The sequence below is a fragment of the Tyto alba genome, unplaced genomic scaffold (genome assembly GCF_018691265.1).
Source record: "Tyto alba isolate M040663 unplaced genomic scaffold, T.alba_DEE_v4.0 Super-Scaffold_14, whole genome shotgun sequence".
Classification (NCBI taxonomy): Eukaryota; Metazoa; Chordata; class Aves; order Strigiformes; family Tytonidae; genus Tyto; species Tyto alba.
Genome location: NW_024881276.1, coordinates 57,753,993 through 57,774,093, shown reverse-complemented (window position 1 = coordinate 57,774,093; position 20,101 = coordinate 57,753,993). Strand labels below are relative to the sequence as shown.

Sequence of the window (20,101 nt, the reverse complement as noted above, 5' to 3'; positions counted from 1 at the left end):
AAGAGAAGAGAAGAGAAGAGAAGAGAAGAGAAGAGAAGAGAAGAGAAGAGAAGAGAAGAGAAGAGAAGAGACATGACCTCAGGAATAACTGTTTCTGTCTGTGCCTCTCATCTGCGTCTCCTCTCTAGACGCTGTCGTACTCACAGAATCCCAACCCTGAAATCAGCCATAGGTAACCTCCTCTGGTTATCCCAGTGCTATTCGTCATGTTGCCCAGGTATGGGGAAGGCTGCTGACCTGTCATTCTGGTGTCTGTTGCAGCATGACAGAGGACTTGTGTAACTGCTCTTCTCTCCCTCCAAAGGGAGAGCTCAAGGAGAGAAGAGGTTCCCTTTGGCTCTGCACTGGGACTGCCTCTTGGGAAACGGCACCACTGAGTGATTTCTGAGAAGGGTATTCACCATGGGATATGGTGGTAAAGAATTACCTTCTCCATGCCAAATAAGAGCTGATAGTCTTCTTTTTGTAGCATTCTGCAAAGAAGAAGCAGGATGAGGATGGACAGAGAGGGAGAAAATGCTATCTCTCTACACAGAGCACAGGCTTGTTCACCAACACAAGGCTGTGGGAAATCACTGCAGGCAGGAACTGAGGCTTGCAGTTTGTGTACACTGACACAGTCTGTGTCAACAGAGAATTACTCCACATCCCCACAACACCCTGTCCAGCTGTCCAACTGAGAGGAGGCTGTGCTTGATGGGAAGGGTCTCCATTTGCCAAGGGGTTCCCTGGGCTGTGTAGGTGGCAGGGCAGTGCACTGGGAGCCTTGCAGAATGCACAGTATTTGAGGAGCTAGTGATCTCCAACAGGCCATGCCTGCTCTGTTGGGCTTGAGGGCTTGAGAAGCATGTACGTAAGCATGAGAAGCTGAAGTGTACGAGCCTGCTGGAGTGCCCCGTGCTGGCCTGTGCTGCACACTGGTGTAGGTTACGACAGAGATAACACTCTCATCTGTCAGGAAACTTTCTGTTAGTTGCACAGCTTGCTAACGTAATCTGTAATTCATGTGTATTTGGGAAAGGTGAACTGTATGTGCATCTAGGGGAGGGAGGTAGTCATCCTGACACGGAGAAGTTAGTGATCCACACAGCAATTAACCTGAGCAGGCGCAGGCCTGCGCTGTGGTACGCTGCATGTGCAATGTGTCATCCAGGCCCGCACTGTGCCGCACATATCCCTTGAACATCGGATAACCTCAGACAGGACATCGCAAGGGAGGAGCATGTGGACAGCTCCCACTTGCTACAGGCCATTATGCCACCTGCCTGGCCCTGCCTTTATCTAAAGGTGCACCAAGAACCTCTCACATGAACGTGCTTTCCGTTTGGCACTGAGAATGATTAACAGGGTTGGCTGGAGTTAAATGAGAGGAAGTCTGTGGAGCGCAGATTGAAGAGAGACAGAAAGAAGGTGGGGAGAGAAAGGGGGAAGAAGGGTTGACGGAAGTGAACATAACGTACATGAGAGTTAAATGAAGAGGGAGACAAGGATGAGTGGGGTGGCAAGGAGAGAAAGCAAGACAAATAAACTCGCTGAGTCTGAGAAGAGGAGGAAGAGAAGGCTAGGAAGCAGAGGAGGTAATAGATGGAAGGGGATCATCCTGCCTTGTGCAACACCAAGGAGGAGGAAAGCAAGTCCCTTTTGTGCAGGGGAAGGTTTGCGCTCAGCTCCCTCAGCAGCCTAGCCACTGTGTTTCACTCTCAGCACAATAGTACATGCCAGAGTCATTGAGAAAGGCATGCTCTATGAAGAGGGTCATCCCGTCGCCTTGTATCTCACTGCTCTTAATATGGTTTCGGAGATCCTCCTCAATGGTTACTTCAACACCTTCTATTGCAGAAGACACTAGCCTCAGCCTGGAGTCCTTCCCCAAAGGCAGTTTGTACCAGTACATAGCTCTGTTGGAGGATTTCTTCTTGGAACAGCTCAGATTCACAGACTGGCCTTGTCGTATCACTGTGTCTGGGGACTGTTCCAGAGCCAACGCTGGAATGGAAAAGGAGGAGCGTTGAGGAACAAAAACTGGAAAAGCATGAACTAGGCACCATGGGTTGGTAGAGAAGGGGGTGAGAAGGAACAGGACAGGTTAGGGAGCAGTGGAATGGATGGGACAGCTCTTCGGAACAGCAGGTGAGTTTCCAGTTGCTCTCCAATAGGCAAGAAACATTCCTGGGCACTTTGTGTCCAAAAAAGGGACCATTTGGGGGTTGTGCACAGATGAAAAAATAGACAGCCAATGCAGGAGATTGAGGGATTCCTGCCCACCTCATTCATTGCCCATCCTTAGCAGAGGAAGCTTTGGGGAATGGAGCACTACCAGCAACTGGGTTACACAGCTGGGACAGCAGCAGAGGAATTGATATAGGTGCTCAGGGGTCGAGTTCACTTACCCATAGGGGCCAGCATGGCCACAAAGAACCAGTAGGGAACCATGGGGGAAAAGCCCCTGTCCTTTCAGGAACTGCTTTTTGTAGCTGGCCAGAGATGTGTGAAGAGGAAGCACTCAGTGAGGATGAGGGTTGGACAGGACGTGAAATGTGAAAAAGGATTGGCTGGCTGGTAACACTGGGGGATGACACAGAAAATCACAGGAACATATGAAACCTGCAGAGAAGCAGGAAGGGGCTGGGGAGGGGAGAAGTATGTTAAATGGACAGAACTATGCTGAGGTTGCACGGGAGTCCAAGTGTGTACAAGTCAGAGGAATTCTCCCTTTCTCCTCCTGAAGTCCTTGAGAGTGGGAGGAATGAAATATGAAGGTCACACATAGGTCCCTTGTATGTGTGTCCCATGCCATGGCCTGTTCACTTCCCACCACCTCCCACCCCATCCCCGGCTGTGTGAGAGCTCTTTTTCTCTACGTAGTACTGTGAACAAAGCAATTAAAGTCACTGAGTGCAGGACCAAGAAAGGCACCACAACAGCCCCAGCATTCTTCCTGCCAAGGGCTCTCATGGGCTTTGCAGTGAAGCTCTTCCCTCATCCCTTTCTCTGAAGAGCTAAAGAGTGCCTGCTGCTTCCAGCTGCTCTCCTGCAGGGAACTGTGAGTCCCGCTGTGGTTAGTTTCTCTTCCTCTGCAGTACAGCTGGGAATGTTCCTGAACAGCACAAAGGATAGAGTGGGGTGGAGGTCTCATCTGCCCCAGACTGCCCTTACCCTTAAGACCTTTCATCCCAGTGCTCCAGGCTGGTGCAGTGATCACTGTGATGGGGATGGGGAGGTATATCAGTGGTCAGAGTGTGTGTGTGGTGTGTCTGTGTCTGTGTGTGTGTGGTGTGTCTGTGCACATGTGTGTTTTTGCACATGTGTGCATAGATATGCAGTGTGTGTGTGTGTGTGTGTGTGTGTGTGTGTGCGTGTGTGCGGGGCTCCCTCCAGCCCTGGCCCAGAAAAGCTGGTGAGAGGGGTGGAAGAGGAAGGCAAATCCCCGTGAAGAGCCCAGTCAATGTGCTGACATGGGAAACAAGCAAGAACTGAGCGTGGCCCAAAGCAGGAGGCATGAGGGAGAAGAGGTGCTAGAGACTGGGGCCAGGGTAGCCCCTCACTTGCCGACAGGCAGTAACCCAAGTTCATCCAGAGATGATTTCTCTCTGTGGCCTAGATGGGGAGCCCTGGGTGTTTCAACCTGGCGTTTCCTCTGGGGCAAGGGCTTCTGGCAGCTCTGCTTCAGGAGCACACTTTGTCTGGGAAAGCCAAAGAGAGCTCAGCAACTGAGCCCATCTGTGTAATTGCCCCTTCTGCCCTGTGAATCAACCTGTCCAAGGTGAGTTTCTTTTCTGGCAGGACTGAGCCTGTCCTCCAGAGGGGTGGGGGGCAGGGGGGAGGGGGGAGGTCTGCCACTGGGATGCAGCCAGAGAGACCTCTATGGTCTTGAAAGCAGCTGTACTGTGTAATTTTTTCATTCATGCTCTACCAGTGACACCTCTCTGCTGCTTTGCTCAGAGGCTCAACAGATTCAGGCCACTGGCAGCCTCTCCACAGTGCCCTCAGGTGCTTCTGCTCAGAAGGACATCCACATAGCCTCGCCTGAAAGGGGCCAACTCAGCACAGGCTGCTGGAGAACCCGATTAGCACAGGGAGGGATGCACAGCTAGGCGTGTGGCAAGGCTGAAAGGAACCCAGGCAACAAATGACAGAGGTCTTCACCATGCTGAGCCCTGCTGGCAGCATCTTTTCCTCCTCGTAAGAACTGTCAGACCCTGTTCCTGGAGGGCACCCTGTTTACGGGGAAGGAGAAACAAGTGGAAATGGGCTAGGTTTGCTGGTGATACGTCTGCCTCACGATGCCAGGAAGGAGAAGGCTAGTGGGCTGTCACCCAGCTCAGTGTTTCTCTAGGGAAGAAAGTTCAGTGAACGGCATGAGGAAAACTGTGCGCAGGTGCTCAATAGGAGATGCTGAATCAAGAAGTGGAGACTGGTGTTGCACAGGTCACTTGTGTGCCAGACGGCATCTCCCTCTCCCCACAATTACAGCATGAGGTGAAGGACCCCTGACCAGACCTATGCCTCACACCTCTTGAAGGATTTCTCAGCATCTGCCCTTGGTCTGTGAAAATATACCTGAGCATCAGCTTCCTCTGGGGTCTTTTACTCTGTTTTGCTATTCAGCAGCACTTGAGATAAAGAAGAGTAAGCATGTGAGGACAACCTTGTCTTGTGGCAAGCAGCAGGGGATGCAGTGGGTGGGCCAAACCAGACACTGGGAAATAACGGAATTATCAACAATCCCTTCTGAAACTTCTCTGGGATGGCCTTGTCCTGGTCATCAGGGCCATCCCTTGGCTCACTTGGGATCCCGGGACAACTTCTGGTGGTTGTGCAGCATGCCTAGGGCTCAGCTTTTGGAGCATGTCCGTGGGGTGCTGCATCTCAGTGAGGTGCTGGATGCCTGCTGAGCCGGGACTGGAAGCCCCTCCTCACACTTAGGAGGAGCTAGGTGTGGATTGGGGATGTGAGGGGAGTTGTGACATGAACTCAGAGTGGCTGGGTCTTGCTCTTTCAGTAGCTACTGGTGCTACCTCGTGGTCAAAAATCTTAACTGCTCTGGCCCAACCGTGCATTCTCCTTCCTGGGGTATATTTATGGGACAAATAAACCTCCCAGCGCATTAAGTGGGAAGGTTGTTGCACTGCACTCCACCTCACATCAGGTACATTGCCCCTCCTTCAGGAAAGAAGTATGGGGCTGGGCATAAATAGAACAGCAGCTCCAACATCAGGATTCCATCTGGCTCTGGGCACGGAGGAGATAACCACAGCGGTACAGACAGGGAAGGAAGTACTGAGAAGCCAGATGCCCGGATCCTGTTCTCAGCTTTCATTCATTCCTGGTTCTTGATTACTATTGTCCTTGGCATGACCGATGCAGGACCAGGGTGATATCTACAACAGGGGAGTCTACAACCAGGGAAGTGGAGAGACAGGTTTCCTGGAGGACCTCGCTCCCCTCTCTTCTCCGGGCTGGGCCCAAAGCTGAGGACTCAAGCTAGGGTAGGGGGGTCTTGAAACACAGTAAAGTCCTAACTGGTGTTTCCAGACTCCAGAAATAGCCAAGAAAGCAAAATAAAAAGTTTATGCTCTAGGTGTCCGGATTTGGGAAGAGGATGATGGGAAGGGTCAAGTGTACCTTTTCTGCTTCAAAACCCCTAGGATGCTTCAGTGCTCTTGGCTAGCCCTTTTTCGGAGCCCACGGGGAATCTCTTAGATGAGATGCAAGGCAACAAGTTGTCCATCTGGTCAGGGCTGTGGGGCTGGGAGTCTGGCTGCCTGGGTTCCCCGAGAGTCAGTCTTGTGTTGCCACTGGGGCCATGTGCAGAAAAATTCACCCCTTATATCTGCTATGCAAAAATTCACCAAAAAGTTAAGTCATCCTGACCGCCTCATTTGCAGCCCTGTGATTCTTCCTCAGGGAAAAATGTGAATGGTCTCTGTCTCAGGATTATTTCTGGTTTCTCTCTTGGCAGGGATTATGGGATTATTTCCCACTGGGATTTTGAGATAAACAGAATTCCAGTTATGGGTTTAGTCACACTGCAATTACGTGCTAAATGCCCATGTGTAGTTTGGGAACCATCCCAAATAGGATTTCAGATTTTTTTCCATCTGGGATTACAGGATTAATCCTCACTGAGTTTATGGGATTGACTTGAGGAGCATTATGGTATTACTCCTCAATGGCATTACAGAATTATTTTAATTGGGATAATAGGATTAATCCCCCCAAAATGATGGGAATACTTCCCATAGGCATTATGAGATTAATCCCCTAGTGGATTATGCACTCTTCTTCCCTGGGGAAGCCATCTGTGACCTATACCTGGTGACAGGAATGAAGAGCAGTGAGTGCCCAGGCTAGACCTGTGTGGGGAGAGGTTTTGGCCGACAGCTGAACATTTCTCCTGGGCAGGGGTCTAGGCTGGCCCCTGCTTCACACTGCTCCAAGGGTGACATCCATTTGTCATCCCAGGGTAAGGGCAGGTTCAATGGCAGGATTATGGTCACCAGTGCTTTCAATGGCCAGGACATAAGTGGCACATGAGAGAGACCCCAGGCCTTGGTTCCACCTCATGCCCCAAGGGGCACAGAGAGGGCATCCATACCATCCTCACCAAGGAACAAAGGGAAGTTGCGGCGGGGGCATCCAGGCTAGGTTGGTCTGGTCCAGAGAGGTCCAGGTAGTGTGGAGTGCAGCCCCAATAGCTGAAAGGGAGATAAGCTTTTCTGTGTGATGGAGGAAGGAGCACAGGACATAAGTCAAGGATTGGGAACACTCATATTGGACAAATCCTGGAGCCCTGATCTAAGAATGCAATCCTGTGTGATGGGACCTCGCTAGAATCTCTTTGAAATCACAGGGGTTTTTTAAGAATCCCAGAACTAGTTTCAGCAAAGGAGTTCACCTTAACCATGCGTCCTGGTTTGGGCTGGAATAGAGTTGTGTCTTTCTGGTAGCTAGAATAGTGCTGTATTTTGGATTCAGTATGGGGTTTGGTATGAGAAGAGTGGTGATAGCACACTGAGGTTTCCAATTGTTGCTGAGATTTCCAGGACTCTCCAACTCCCCATGTCCTGCCTGTGCGCAGCTGCACAAGAAGCAGGGAGGGAGCACGGCCAGAGCACCGGGCCCAAATTGGCCAATGAAATGTTCTATATCCTGTAACGTCATGCTCACTATATAGGTGGCTGGGAAGGGGTTGTCTCTCGCTTCCGGGACTGTGTTTGCGGGATATTGGTATTTCAGGATTGCTAGCTGGGAACGGGCTGGGTAACAGTCAGCGGGTGGTGAGCAATTGCACTGTTCATTGCCAGTTGACACTTTCTGTTATTGTCACTGATTTTATTCCCATTATTAAACTGTTTTCATCTCAACCTGTGAGTCTCCCTTTACCCCTCCGATTCCCTCCCCCCATTCCCAGGTGGGGGAGAGTCGGTGAGCAGCTGCGTGGTGTTTGGCTGCCAACCAGGTTCAAACCATGACACCATGTAATGGTCTGTTTAGGAGAAAAGGGACAGAGGGCATCTTCTGTCTACAGAGAGTCACTTTCTATCCTCTTCTTCCTGTCGCCAGACAGGATTAAAACACCTTTGTCTTTCTTGACAGGACTTCAGCGGACAACCAGCAGTCTACCACAAAGATCCTCTCATCCCAACATTCCCCCATTCTTCTTCAAAGCCTCACTGCACTGGGAAATACACCAAAGGCTCACAGAGGTACGTGGGGTGGTGGTGGTATCCAAGGCTGCCCTCCACTCAGGGAAGGGTTAGCTCTAGAATTGGAGCAGGTCTCTCAGGGCCTGGACCAGGGCAGTTTAGAAAGCTTTCCCAGATGCAAACCACTCCAAGTACCAGGCCCTGTCCCAGCACTGCTGCACTCCTCTGGCAAAATATTTGTCCCTCTGCTTCACCAGACTTTCCCCATCCCATCCTGTGCCCATCACCTTTCAGTCCTTTCCTGGGCACCTCCAAGAAAAGTCTGTCTCTAACCCACCCTCAAATTCCTCCAGGGAATGAGAGGCTGTAACTAAGGCTCCCTTGCCTACTCAGCTTCAGGCCAGACAAACTCAGAGCCCTCAACCTCTTCCCACTTGTCTTGCGTTCCAGCGTCCACCATCTACAAGACCCCTGATAGACATCTCCCCTGTCCTGGGGACACAGGGTGGTTCCAGTCCACCACTCCCCCAGGTGGAGCAGGGTGACAGAATGATCCCCCTCCTGGCCCTGACAACTCCAGTCTGTCTGCCAGAGCCAAAGGGATGGTGGATTATTGCCACACAGCACCCTGTGTCTTGGGGCTCCTCACCTGCAGGACAGTGCTTCATCCCCAGGTGCCATCAAGACTTGGGCTACATCACATACATCAGAGTGTTCAGGTCACAGGGTAGTGGGATGACTCAGGGAGCCCGGTACAGAGCAGCACGCCCATTGCCTGGAGACTGGTGGGGCCAAGGGACCAGTGTGCACACAGAAGTGCTCAGTGGCACGGTCCTGCCGGTGTGCTGGAACTCAACACTGCTGGCACTCAGCAGCGTGTTGAGCCCCAGGTTACCAGCAAGTCACCCGTACTCTCAGAAACTACGGTGTGAGCAAGCCGGGAGACCCTTGAATCTTAGAGACACATGAGCACACACAGGAGTGCTCCCTCTGGGGTCCCTTGCCAGATTCAACTCCAGGCTGGCCTTGGCTTCCCAGGTGGTGGAGAAGGAAAGGGCTGTGTGAACAAGGCTGCTTACCTATGAGTTAGGGAAACAGGCTGAAAGGGAAAAGAAATGGAAGAGGATATAGGAAATAGGGGGGCAGGTGTGAGAGAGGACAGAGAAGAAAGGGGAAGGGTACAGAAAAAAAGAGAATAGAGGAGGAAAGTGAGAGGCACTCTGTGGATGGCAGAGAAATGAGGCAAGGCAGTGATTAATCAGAAAAAAGAAGGGTCAAAAGGTAAGTCAGAGATGGGAAAGAATAAGAACGATATTAGAGACCAGGCAGAAGACAGAGAGATGATACCACCACTTTCCTTAAGTAGACAGAGTTGGAGGGCAAGAGGAGAAAATGAGGTACAGTCAAATACAGGGCTCTGTGCCTGCTGGGGCAGATCCCTGTTTGCATTGAAAGGTTTGTGCTATGCTGCTCCAGCTTTTGAGTCACTGTGCATCTTGCTCAGCACAGAAATATGTCCCTGAGTCATTGAGTAGGGCATGATCTATCTCCACAGATAAGTGACCGCCCTTAGTCCCATTACTCTTGAAGCGGTTTCTGAATTCCTGCTCAATCTCTGCCATGCCTCCTTCCACAGAGTATACAACCAGCTGCAGACCGGTATCCTTCCCCATGAGCAACTTGTACCAGGAGATGGTTGAGAATACACTCCCCTTAAGGGAACATTTCAGAGTCACAGAGTCTCCCACTCGGACAACTGTGTCTGGTGACTGCTGAAGAGCGTGGCCTGGAAAGAAAAGGAAAGAGATGTGAGGAATGAAACATGTTGAAGGGGAAATGAAAACACATCCTTGAAGTATGACACGGGATGGGGTGGCATAAGGATGTCAGCAAGCTATAAGACAGTGTACCATTTGTCTGAGAGAGGTACCCAGGACAGAAAAAAACCAACCAAACAAACAAACAAAATAACCCCAAAAGCAACCAACCAAAAAAACAAACAAAAGCAAGCAAACAAACAAACAAAACAAAAATAACAAAACAAAACAAACAAAAAAACCCAAGAAGAACAAACAAAACAAAAAAACCCCAGCATAACAGCCTGAAACATAATAGAAAATTTGTTGTGAAAATGACTTCAGTACACTCAGTTGAAGCATTAAAATGGGACAGAATAAATAAATTTGTAGATGTGTAGAGGTTTTTGAGCTGAGAGAGGAAAATATCACCCTTTTCATTGCCCATCCTCCCCCTGGAAGCTTTGGGGAATGGGGCACTGCCAGCAACTGGGCAAACAGTTATGTCTGCAGCAGCAGCTTCAGTGCAGCTGTTCAAGCAGAAGGGAAACTCACTCACCCACAGGGCACAGAATGGCCAAAAGGAACCAGTGGAGAACCATGGGGAAAGGTCACCTCCTTCCAGCAGCCTGCCCCTGTTGTCAGCAAAGGCGCAGAGAGGTGTGAAGAGGAGAGGCTGAGAGAGGAAGAGACGTGTCTCTGCGTGGGTGGGCACGTCAGTGAGAGACGAGCCTGAAATGTGAGAAGGTGGTTGGCTGTCTGGGAACGGTGGAGAATGACACCTGCATGCAGGCATGAGGTGCCTGTATGCTGCTCTGCTGACTTCCTGCCGAGTGTGAGTATCTGTGTGTATGCGCAGGTGGGAGACAAGTGTTATCACAGGATCATGACAGGGCTGTGTGGCAGCCTGAGTGCGTGTATGGCACAGGGAAACACGAAGAGACACCAAATAGAGAAGAAGAGAAGAGAAGAGAAGAGAAGAGAAGAGAAGAGAAGAGAAGAGAAGAGAAGAGAAGAGAAGAGAAGAGAAGAGAAGAGAAGAGAAGAGAAGAGAAGAGAAGAGAAGAGAAGAGAAGAGAAGAGAAGAGAAGAGAAGAGAAGAGAAGAGAAGAGAAGAGAAGAGAAGAGAAGAGAAGAGAAGAGAAGAGAAGAGAAGAGAAGAGAAGAGAAGAGAAGAGAAGAGAAGAGAAGAGAAGAGAAGAGAAGAGAAGAGAAGAGAAGAGAAGAGAAGAGAAGAGAAGAGAAGAGAAGAGAAGAGAAGAGAAGAGAAGAGAAGAGAAGAGAAGAGAAGAGAAGAGAAGAGAAGAGAAGAGAAGAGAAGAGAAGAGAAGAGAAGAGAAGAGAAGAGAAGAGAAGAGAAGAGAAGAGAAGAGAAGAGAAGAGAAGAGAAGAGAAGAGAAGAGAAGAGAAGAGAAGAGAAGAGAAGAGAAGAGAAGAGAAGAGAAGAGAAGAGAAGAGAAGAGAAGAGAAGAGAAGAGAAGAGAAGAGAAGAGAAGAGAAGAGAAGAGAAGAGAAGAGAAGAGAAGAGAAGAGAAGAGAAGAGAAGAGAAGAGAAGAGAAGAGAAGAGAAGAGACATGACCTCAGGAATAACTGTTTCTGTCTGTGCCTCTCATCTGCGTCTCCTCTCTAGACGCTGTCGTACTCACAGAATCCCAACCCTGAAATCAGCCATAGGTAACCTCCTCTGGTTATCCCAGTGCTATTCGTCATGTTGCCCAGGTATGGGGAAGGCTGCTGACCTGTCATTCTGGTGTCTGTTGCAGCATGACAGAGGACTTGTGTAACTGCTCTTCTCTCCCTCCAAAGGGAGAGCTCAAGGAGAGAAGAGGTTCCCTTTGGCTCTGCACTGGGACTGCCTCTTGGGAAACGGCACCACTGAGTGATTTCTGAGAAGGGTATTCACCATGGGATATGGTGGTAAAGAATTACCTTCTCCATGCCAAATAAGAGCTGATAGTCTTCTTTTTGTAGCATTCTGCAAAGAAGAAGCAGGATGAGGATGGACAGAGAGGGAGAAAATGCTATCTCTCTACACAGAGCACAGGCTTGTTCACCAACACAAGGCTGTGGGAAATCACTGCAGGCAGGAACTGAGGCTTGCAGTTTGTGTACACTGACACAGTCTGTGTCAACAGAGAATTACTCCACATCCCCACAACACCCTGTCCAGCTGTCCAACTGAGAGGAGGCTGTGCTTGATGGGAAGGGTCTCCATTTGCCAAGGGGTTCCCTGGGCTGTGTAGGTGGCAGGGCAGTGCACTGGGAGCCTTGCAGAATGCACAGTATTTGAGGAGCTAGTGATCTCCAACAGGCCATGCCTGCTCTGTTGGGCTTGAGGGCTTGAGAAGCATGTACGTAAGCATGAGAAGCTGAAGTGTACGAGCCTGCTGGAGTGCCCCGTGCTGGCCTGTGCTGCACACTGGTGTAGGTTACGACAGAGATAACACTCTCATCTGTCAGGAAACTTTCTGTTAGTTGCACAGCTTGCTAACGTAATCTGTAATTCATGTGTATTTGGGAAAGGTGAACTGTATGTGCATCTAGGGGAGGGAGGTAGTCATCCTGACACGGAGAAGTTAGTGATCCACACAGCAATTAACCTGAGCAGGCGCAGGCCTGCGCTGTGGTACGCTGCATGTGCAATGTGTCATCCAGGCCCGCACTGTGCCGCACATATCCCTTGAACATCGGATAACCTCAGACAGGACATCGCAAGGGAGGAGCATGTGGACAGCTCCCACTTGCTACAGGCCATTATGCCACCTGCCTGGCCCTGCCTTTATCTAAAGGTGCACCAAGAACCTCTCACATGAACGTGCTTTCCGTTTGGCACTGAGAATGATTAACAGGGTTGGCTGGAGTTAAATGAGAGGAAGTCTGTGGAGCGCAGATTGAAGAGAGACAGAAAGAAGGTGGGGAGAGAAAGGGGGAAGAAGGGTTGACGGAAGTGAACATAACGTACATGAGAGTTAAATGAAGAGGGAGACAAGGATGAGTGGGGTGGCAAGGAGAGAAAGCAAGACAAATAAACTCGCTGAGTCTGAGAAGAGGAGGAAGAGAAGGCTAGGAAGCAGAGGAGGTAATAGATGGAAGGGGATCATCCTGCCTTGTGCAACACCAAGGAGGAGGAAAGCAAGTCCCTTTTGTGCAGGGGAAGGTTTGCGCTCAGCTCCCTCAGCAGCCTAGCCACTGTGTTTCACTCTCAGCACAATAGTACATGCCAGAGTCATTGAGAAAGGCATGCTCTATGAAGAGGGTCATCCCGTCGCCTTGTATCTCACTGCTCTTAATATGGTTTCGGAGATCCTCCTCAATGGTTACTTCAACACCTTCTATTGCAGAAGACACTAGCCTCAGCCTGGAGTCCTTCCCCAAAGGCAGTTTGTACCAGTACATAGCTCTGTTGGAGGATTTCTTCTTGGAACAGCTCAGATTCACAGACTGGCCTTGTCGTATCACTGTGTCTGGGGACTGTTCCAGAGCCAACGCTGGAATGGAAAAGGAGGAGCGTTGAGGAACAAAAACTGGAAAAGCATGAACTAGGCACCATGGGTTGGTAGAGAAGGGGGTGAGAAGGAACAGGACAGGTTAGGGAGCAGTGGAATGGATGGGACAGCTCTTCGGAACAGCAGGTGAGTTTCCAGTTGCTCTCCAATAGGCAAGAAACATTCCTGGGCACTTTGTGTCCAAAAAAGGGACCATTTGGGGGTTGTGCACAGATGAAAAAATAGACAGCCAATGCAGGAGATTGAGGGATTCCTGCCCACCTCATTCATTGCCCATCCTTAGCAGAGGAAGCTTTGGGGAATGGAGCACTACCAGCAACTGGGTTACACAGCTGGGACAGCAGCAGAGGAATTGATATAGGTGCTCAGGGGTCGAGTTCACTTACCCATAGGGGCCAGCATGGCCACAAAGAACCAGTAGGGAACCATGGGGGAAAAGCCCCTGTCCTTTCAGGAACTGCTTTTTGTAGCTGGCCAGAGATGTGTGAAGAGGAAGCACTCAGTGAGGATGAGGGTTGGACAGGACGTGAAATGTGAAAAAGGATTGGCTGGCTGGTAACACTGGGGGATGACACAGAAAATCACAGGAACATATGAAACCTGCAGAGAAGCAGGAAGGGGCTGGGGAGGGGAGAAGTATGTTAAATGGACAGAACTATGCTGAGGTTGCACGGGAGTCCAAGTGTGTACAAGTCAGAGGAATTCTCCCTTTCTCCTCCTGAAGTCCTTGAGAGTGGGAGGAATGAAATATGAAGGTCACACATAGGTCCCTTGTATGTGTGTCCCATGCCATGGCCTGTTCACTTCCCACCACCTCCCACCCCATCCCCGGCTGTGTGAGAGCTCTTTTTCTCTACGTAGTACTGTGAACAAAGCAATTAAAGTCACTGAGTGCAGGACCAAGAAAGGCACCACAACAGCCCCAGCATTCTTCCTGCCAAGGGCTCTCATGGGCTTTGCAGTGAAGCTCTTCCCTCATCCCTTTCTCTGAAGAGCTAAAGAGTGCCTGCTGCTTCCAGCTGCTCTCCTGCAGGGAACTGTGAGTCCCGCTGTGGTTAGTTTCTCTTCCTCTGCAGTACAGCTGGGAATGTTCCTGAACAGCACAAAGGATAGAGTGGGGTGGAGGTCTCATCTGCCCCAGACTGCCCTTACCCTTAAGACCTTTCATCCCAGTGCTCCAGGCTGGTGCAGTGATCACTGTGATGGGGATGGGGAGGTATATCAGTGGTCAGAGTGTGTGTGTGGTGTGTCTGTGTCTGTGTGTGTGTGGTGTGTCTGTGCACATGTGTGTTTTTGCACATGTGTGCATAGATATGCAGTGTGTGTGTGTGTGTGTGTGTGTGTGTGTGCGTGTGTGCGGGGCTCCCTCCAGCCCTGGCCCAGAAAAGCTGGTGAGAGGGGTGGAAGAGGAAGGCAAATCCCCGTGAAGAGCCCAGTCAATGTGCTGACATGGGAAACAAGCAAGAACTGAGCGTGGCCCAAAGCAGGAGGCATGAGGGAGAAGAGGTGCTAGAGACTGGGGCCAGGGTAGCCCCTCACTTGCCGACAGGCAGTAACCCAAGTTCATCCAGAGATGATTTCTCTCTGTGGCCTAGATGGGGAGCCCTGGGTGTTTCAACCTGGCGTTTCCTCTGGGGCAAGGGCTTCTGGCAGCTCTGCTTCAGGAGCACACTTTGTCTGGGAAAGCCAAAGAGAGCTCAGCAACTGAGACCATCTGTGTAATTGCCCCTTCTGCCCTGTGAATCAACCTGTCCAAGGTGGGTTTCTTTTCTGGCAGGACTGAGTCTGTCCTCCAGAGGGGTGGGGGCCAGGGGGGAGGGGGAAGGTCTGCCACTGGGAAGCAGCCAGAGAGACCACTATGGTCTGGGAAAGCAGCTGTACTGTGTAATTTTTTCATTCATGCTCTACCAGTGACACCTCTCTGCTGCTTTGCTCAGAGGCTCAACAGATTCAGGCCACTGGCAGCCTCTCCACAGTGCCCTCAGGTGCTTCTGTTCAGAAGGACATCCACATGGCCTCGCCTGAATGGGGCCAACTCAGCACAGGCTAGCTGGAGAACCCGATTAGCACAGGGAGAGATGCACAGCTAGGCGTGTGGCAAGGCTGAAAGGAACCCAGGCAACAGATGACAGAGGTCTTCACTATGCTGAGCCCTGCTGGCAGCATCTTTTCCTCCTCGTAAGAACTGTCAGACCCTGTGCCTGGAGGGCACCCTGGTTATGGGGAAGGAGAAACAAGTGGAAATGGGCTAGGTTTGCTGGTGATACGTCTGCCTTGATTTGAGGAGTCTTATGGTATTACTGCTCAATGGCATTACAGAATTATTTTAATAGGGATAATAGGATTAATCCCCCCAAAATGATGGGAATACTTCCCATAGGCATTATGAGATTAATCCCCTAGTGGATTATGCACTCTTCTTCTCCGGGGAAGCCATCTGTGCCCTATACCTGGTGACAGGAGTGAAGAGCAGTGAGTTCCCAGGCTAGACCTGTGTGGGGAGAGGTTTTGGCCGATAGCTGAACATTTACGCTGGGCAGGGGTCTAGACTGGCCTCTGCTTCACACTGCTCCAAAGGTGACATCCATTTGTCATCCCAGGGTAAGGGCAGGTTCAATGGCAGGATTACGGTCACCAGTGCTTTCAATGGCCAGGACATAAGTGGCACGTGAGAGAGACCCCAGGCCTTGGTTCCACCTCATGCCCCAAGGGGCACAGAGAGGGCATCCATCCCATCTTGAACAAGGGACAAAGGGAAGTTGCGGCAGGGGCATCCAGGCTAGGTTGGTCTGGTCCAGAGTGGTCCAGGTAGTGTGGAGTGCAGCCACAATAGCTGAAAGGGAGATAAGCTTTTCTGTGTGATGGAGTAAGGAGCACTGGACATAAGTCAAGGCTGGAGGACACTCATATTGGACAAATCCTGGAGCCCTGATCTAAGACTGCAATCCTGTGTGATGGGACCTCGCTAGAATCTCTTTGAAATCACAGGGGCTTTTTAAGAATCCCAGAACTGGTTTCAGCAAAGGAGTTCACCTTAACCATGCGTCCTGGTTTGGGCTGGAATAGAGTTGTGTCTTTCTGGTAGCTAGAATAGTGCTGTATTTTGGATTCAGTATGGGGTTTGGTATGAGAAGAGTGGTGATAGCACACTGAGGTTTCCAATTGTTGCTGAGATTTCCAGGACTCTCCAACTCCCCATGTCCTGCCTGTGCGCAGCTGCACAAGAAGCAGGGAGGGAGCACGGCCAGAGCGCCGGGCCCAAATTGGCCAATGAAATGTTCTATATCCTGTAACGTCATGCTCACTATATAGGTGGCTGGGAAGGGGTTGTCTCTCGCTTCCGGGACTGTGATTGCGGGATATTGGTATTTCAGGATTGCTAGCTGGGAACGGGCTGGGTAACAGTCAGCGGGTGGTGAGCAATTGCACTGTTCATTGCCAGTTGACACTTTCTGTTATTGTCACTGATTTTATTCCCATTATTAAACTGTTTTCATCTCAACCTGTGAGTCTCCCTTTACCCCTCCGATTCCCTCCCCCATTCCCAGGTGGGGGAGAGTCGGTGAGCAGCTGCGTGGTGTTTGGCTGCCAACCAGGTTCAAACCATGACACCATGTAATGGTCTGTTTAGGAGAAAAGGGACAGAGGGCATCTTCTGTCTACAGAGAGTCACTTTCTATCCTCTTCTTCCTGTCGCCAGACAGGATTAAAACACATTTGTCTTTCTTGACAGGACTTCAATGGACAACCAGCAGTCTACCACAAAGATCCTCTCATCCCAACATTCCCCCATTCTTCTTCAAAGCCTCACTGCACTGGGAAATACACCAAAGGCTCACAGAGGTACGTGGGGTGGTGGTGGTATCCAAGGCTGCCCTCCACTCAGGGAAGGGTTAGCTCTAGAATTGGAGCAGGTCTCTCAGGGCCTGGACCAGGGCAGTTTAGAAAGCTTTCCCAGATGCAAACCACTCCAAGTACCAGGCCCTGTCCCAGCACTGCTGCACTCCTCTGGCAAAATATTTGTCCCTCTGCTTCACCAGAATTTCCCCATCCCATCCTGTGTCCATCACCTTTCAGTCCTTTCCTGGGCACCTCCAAGAAAAGTCTGTCTCTAACCCACCCTCAAATTCCTCCAGGGAATGAGAGGCTGTATCTAAGGCTCCCCTACCTGCTCAGCTTCAGGCCAGACAAACTCAGAGCCCTCAACCTCTTCCCACTTGTCTCGCATTCCAGCGTCCACCATCTACAAGACCCCTGATAGACATCTCCCCTGTCCTGGGGACACAGGGTGGTTCCAGTCCACCGCTCCCCCAGGTGGAGCAGGGTGACAGAATGATCCCCCTCCTGGCCCTGACAACTCCAGTCTGTCTGCCAGAGCCAAAGGGATGGTGGATTATTGCCACACAGCACCCTGTGTCTTGGGGCTCCTCACCTGCAGGACAGTGCTTCATCCCCAGGTGCCATCAAGACTTGGGCTACATCACATACATCAGAGTGTTCAGGTCACAGGGTAGTGGGATGACTCAGGGAGCCCGGTACAGAGCAGCACGCCCATTGCCTGGAGACTGGTGGGGCCAAGGGACCAGTGTGCACACAGAAGTGCTCAGTGGCACGGTCCTGCCGGTGTGCTGGAACTCAACACTGCTGGCACTCAGCTGCGTGTTGAGCCCCAGGTTACCAGCAAGTCACCCGTACTCTCAGAAACTACGGTGTGAGCAAGCCGGGAGACCCTTGAATCTTAGAGACACATGAGCACACACAGGAGTGCTCCCTCTGGGGTCCCTTGCCAGATTCAACTCCAGGCTGGCCTTGGCTTCCCAGGTGGTGGAGAAGGAAAGGGCTGTGTGAACAAGGCTGCTTACCTATGAGTTAGTGAAACAGGCTGAAAGGCAAAAGAAATGGAAGAGGATATAGGAAATAGGGGGGCAGGTGTGAGAGAGGACAGAGAAGAAAGGGGAAGGGGACAGAAAAAAAGAGAATAGAGGAGGAAAGTGAGAGGCACTCTGTGGATGGCAGAGAAATGAGGCAAGGCAGTGAGTAATCAGAAAAAAAGAAGGGTCAAAAGGTAAATCAGAGATGGGAAAGAATAAGAACGATATTAGAGACCAGGCAGAAGACAGAGAGATGATGCCACCACTTTCCTTAAGTAGACAGAGTTGGAGGGCAAGAGGAGAAAATGAGGTACAGTCAAATACAGGGCTCTGTGCCTGCTGGGGCAGATCCCTGTTTGCATTGAAAGGTTTGTGCTATGCTGCTCCAGCTTTTGAGTCACTGTGGATCTTGCTCAGCACAGAAATATGTCCCTGAGTCATTGAGTAGGGCATGATCTATCTCCACAGATAAGTGACCGCCCTTAGTCCCATTACTCTTGAAGCGGTTTCTGAATTCCTGCTCAATCTCTGCCATGCCTCCTTCCAAAGAGTATACAACCAGCTGCAGACCGGTATCCTTCCCCATGAGCAACTTGTACCAGTACATGGCTGAGAATACTCTCCCCTTTTGGGAACATTTCAGAGTCACAGAATCTCCCACTCGGACAACTGTGTCTGGTGACTGCTGAAGAGCATGGCCTGGAAAGAAAGGGAAAGAGATGTGAGGAATGAAACATGTTGAAGGGGAAATGAAAACACATCCTTGAAGTATGACACGGGATGGGGTGGCATAAGGATGTCAGCAAGCTATGAGACAGTGTACCATTTGTCTGAGAGAGGCACTCAGGACAAAAAAAAAACAACCAACCAACCAACCAAACGAAAAAAAACAACCAACCCCCAAAAAAACCCACACAAAACCAAAAAAAAGAAAAAAAAAACAAAACAAAACTAACAAAATCGCCAACATAACAGCCTGAAACATAATAGAAAATTTGTTATGAAAATGACTTCAGTAATCTGAGTTGAAGCATTAAAATGGAACAGAATAAACAAATTTGTAGATGTGTAGAATTTTAAGAGCTGAAAGAGGAAAAGATCACCCTTTTCATTGCCCATCCTCCCCCTGGAAGCCTTGGGGAATGGGGCACTGCCAGCAACTGGGCACACAGTTATGTCTGCAGCAGCAGCTTCAGTGCAGCTGTTCAAGCAGAAGGGAAACTCACTCACCCACAGGGCACAGAATGGCCAAAAGGAACCAGTGGAGAACCATGGAGAAAGGTCACCTCCTTCCAGCAGCCTGCCCCTGTTGTCAGCACCGGCACAGGGATGTGTGAAGAGGAGAGGCTGAGAGAGGAAGAGACGTGTCTCTTCGTGGGTGGGCACGTCAGTGAGAGACGAGCCTGAAATGTGAGAAGGTGGTTGGCTGTCTGGGAACGGTGGAGAATGACACCTGCATGCAGGCATGAGGTGTGTGTATGCTGCTCCGCTGACTTCATGCCGAAAGTATCTGTGTGTATGCGCAGGTGGGAGACAAGTGTTATCACAGGATCATGACAGAGCTGTGTGGCTGCCTGGGTGCGTGCATGGCACAGGGATACATGAAGAGGCACCAAATGAGAAGAGAAGAGAAGAGAAGAGAAGAGAAGAGAAGAGAAGAGAAGAGAAGAGAAGAGAAGAGAAGAGAAGAGAAGAGAAGAGAAGAGAAGAGAAGAGAAGAGAAGAGAAGAGAAGAGAAGAGAAGAGAAGAGAAGAGAAGAGAAGAGAAGAGAAGAGAAGAGAAGAGAAGAGAAGAGAAGAGAAGAGAAGAGAAGAGAAGAGAAGAGAAGAGAAGAGAAGAGAAGAGAAGAGAAGAGAAGAGAAGAGAAGAGAAGAGAAGAGAAGAGAAGAGAAGAGAAGAGAAGAGAAGAGAAGAGAAGAGAAGAGAAGAGAAGAGAAGAGAAGAGAAGAGAAGAGAAGAGAAGAGAAGAGAAGAGAAGAGAAGAGAAGAGAAGAGAAGAGAAGAGAAGAGAAGAGAAGAGAAGAGAAGAGAAGAGAAGAGAAGAGAAGAGAAGAGAAGAGAAGAGAAGAGAAGAGAAGAGAAGAGAAGAGAAGAGAAGAGAAGAGAAGAGAAGAGAAGAGAAGAGAAGAGAAGAGAAGAGAAGAGAAGAGAAGAGAAGAGAAGAGAAGAGAAGAGAAGAGAAGAGAAGAGAAGAGAAGAGAAGAGAAGAGAAGAGAAGAGAAGAGAAGAGAAGAGAAGAGAAGAGAAGAGAAGAGAAGAGAAGAGAAGAGAAGAGAA

At 50.2% G+C, this 20,101-nt stretch overlaps 4 gene segments (V, D, J or C); all 4 read right to left on the bottom strand.

Moving 5' to 3' along the window:
* Window positions 1-1,672: 1,672 nt before the first annotated feature.
* On the bottom strand, window positions 1,673-2,472 carry LOC122152931. The segment is given in 2 exon segments: window positions 1,673-1,986; window positions 2,391-2,472. Coding segments are annotated over 2 exon segments (357 nt in total).
* Window positions 2,473-9,133: 6,661 nt separating this feature from the next.
* On the bottom strand, window positions 9,134-10,047 carry LOC122152930. The segment is given in 2 exon segments: window positions 9,134-9,435; window positions 10,005-10,047. Coding segments are annotated over 2 exon segments (345 nt in total).
* Window positions 10,048-12,620: 2,573 nt separating this feature from the next.
* On the bottom strand, window positions 12,621-13,420 carry LOC122152929. The segment is given in 2 exon segments: window positions 12,621-12,934; window positions 13,339-13,420. Coding segments are annotated over 2 exon segments (357 nt in total).
* Window positions 13,421-18,220: 4,800 nt separating this feature from the next.
* Window positions 18,221-19,129, bottom strand: LOC122152928. The segment is given in 2 exon segments: window positions 18,221-18,522; window positions 19,054-19,129. Coding segments are annotated over 2 exon segments (345 nt in total).
* Window positions 19,130-20,101: the final 972 nt, after the last annotated feature.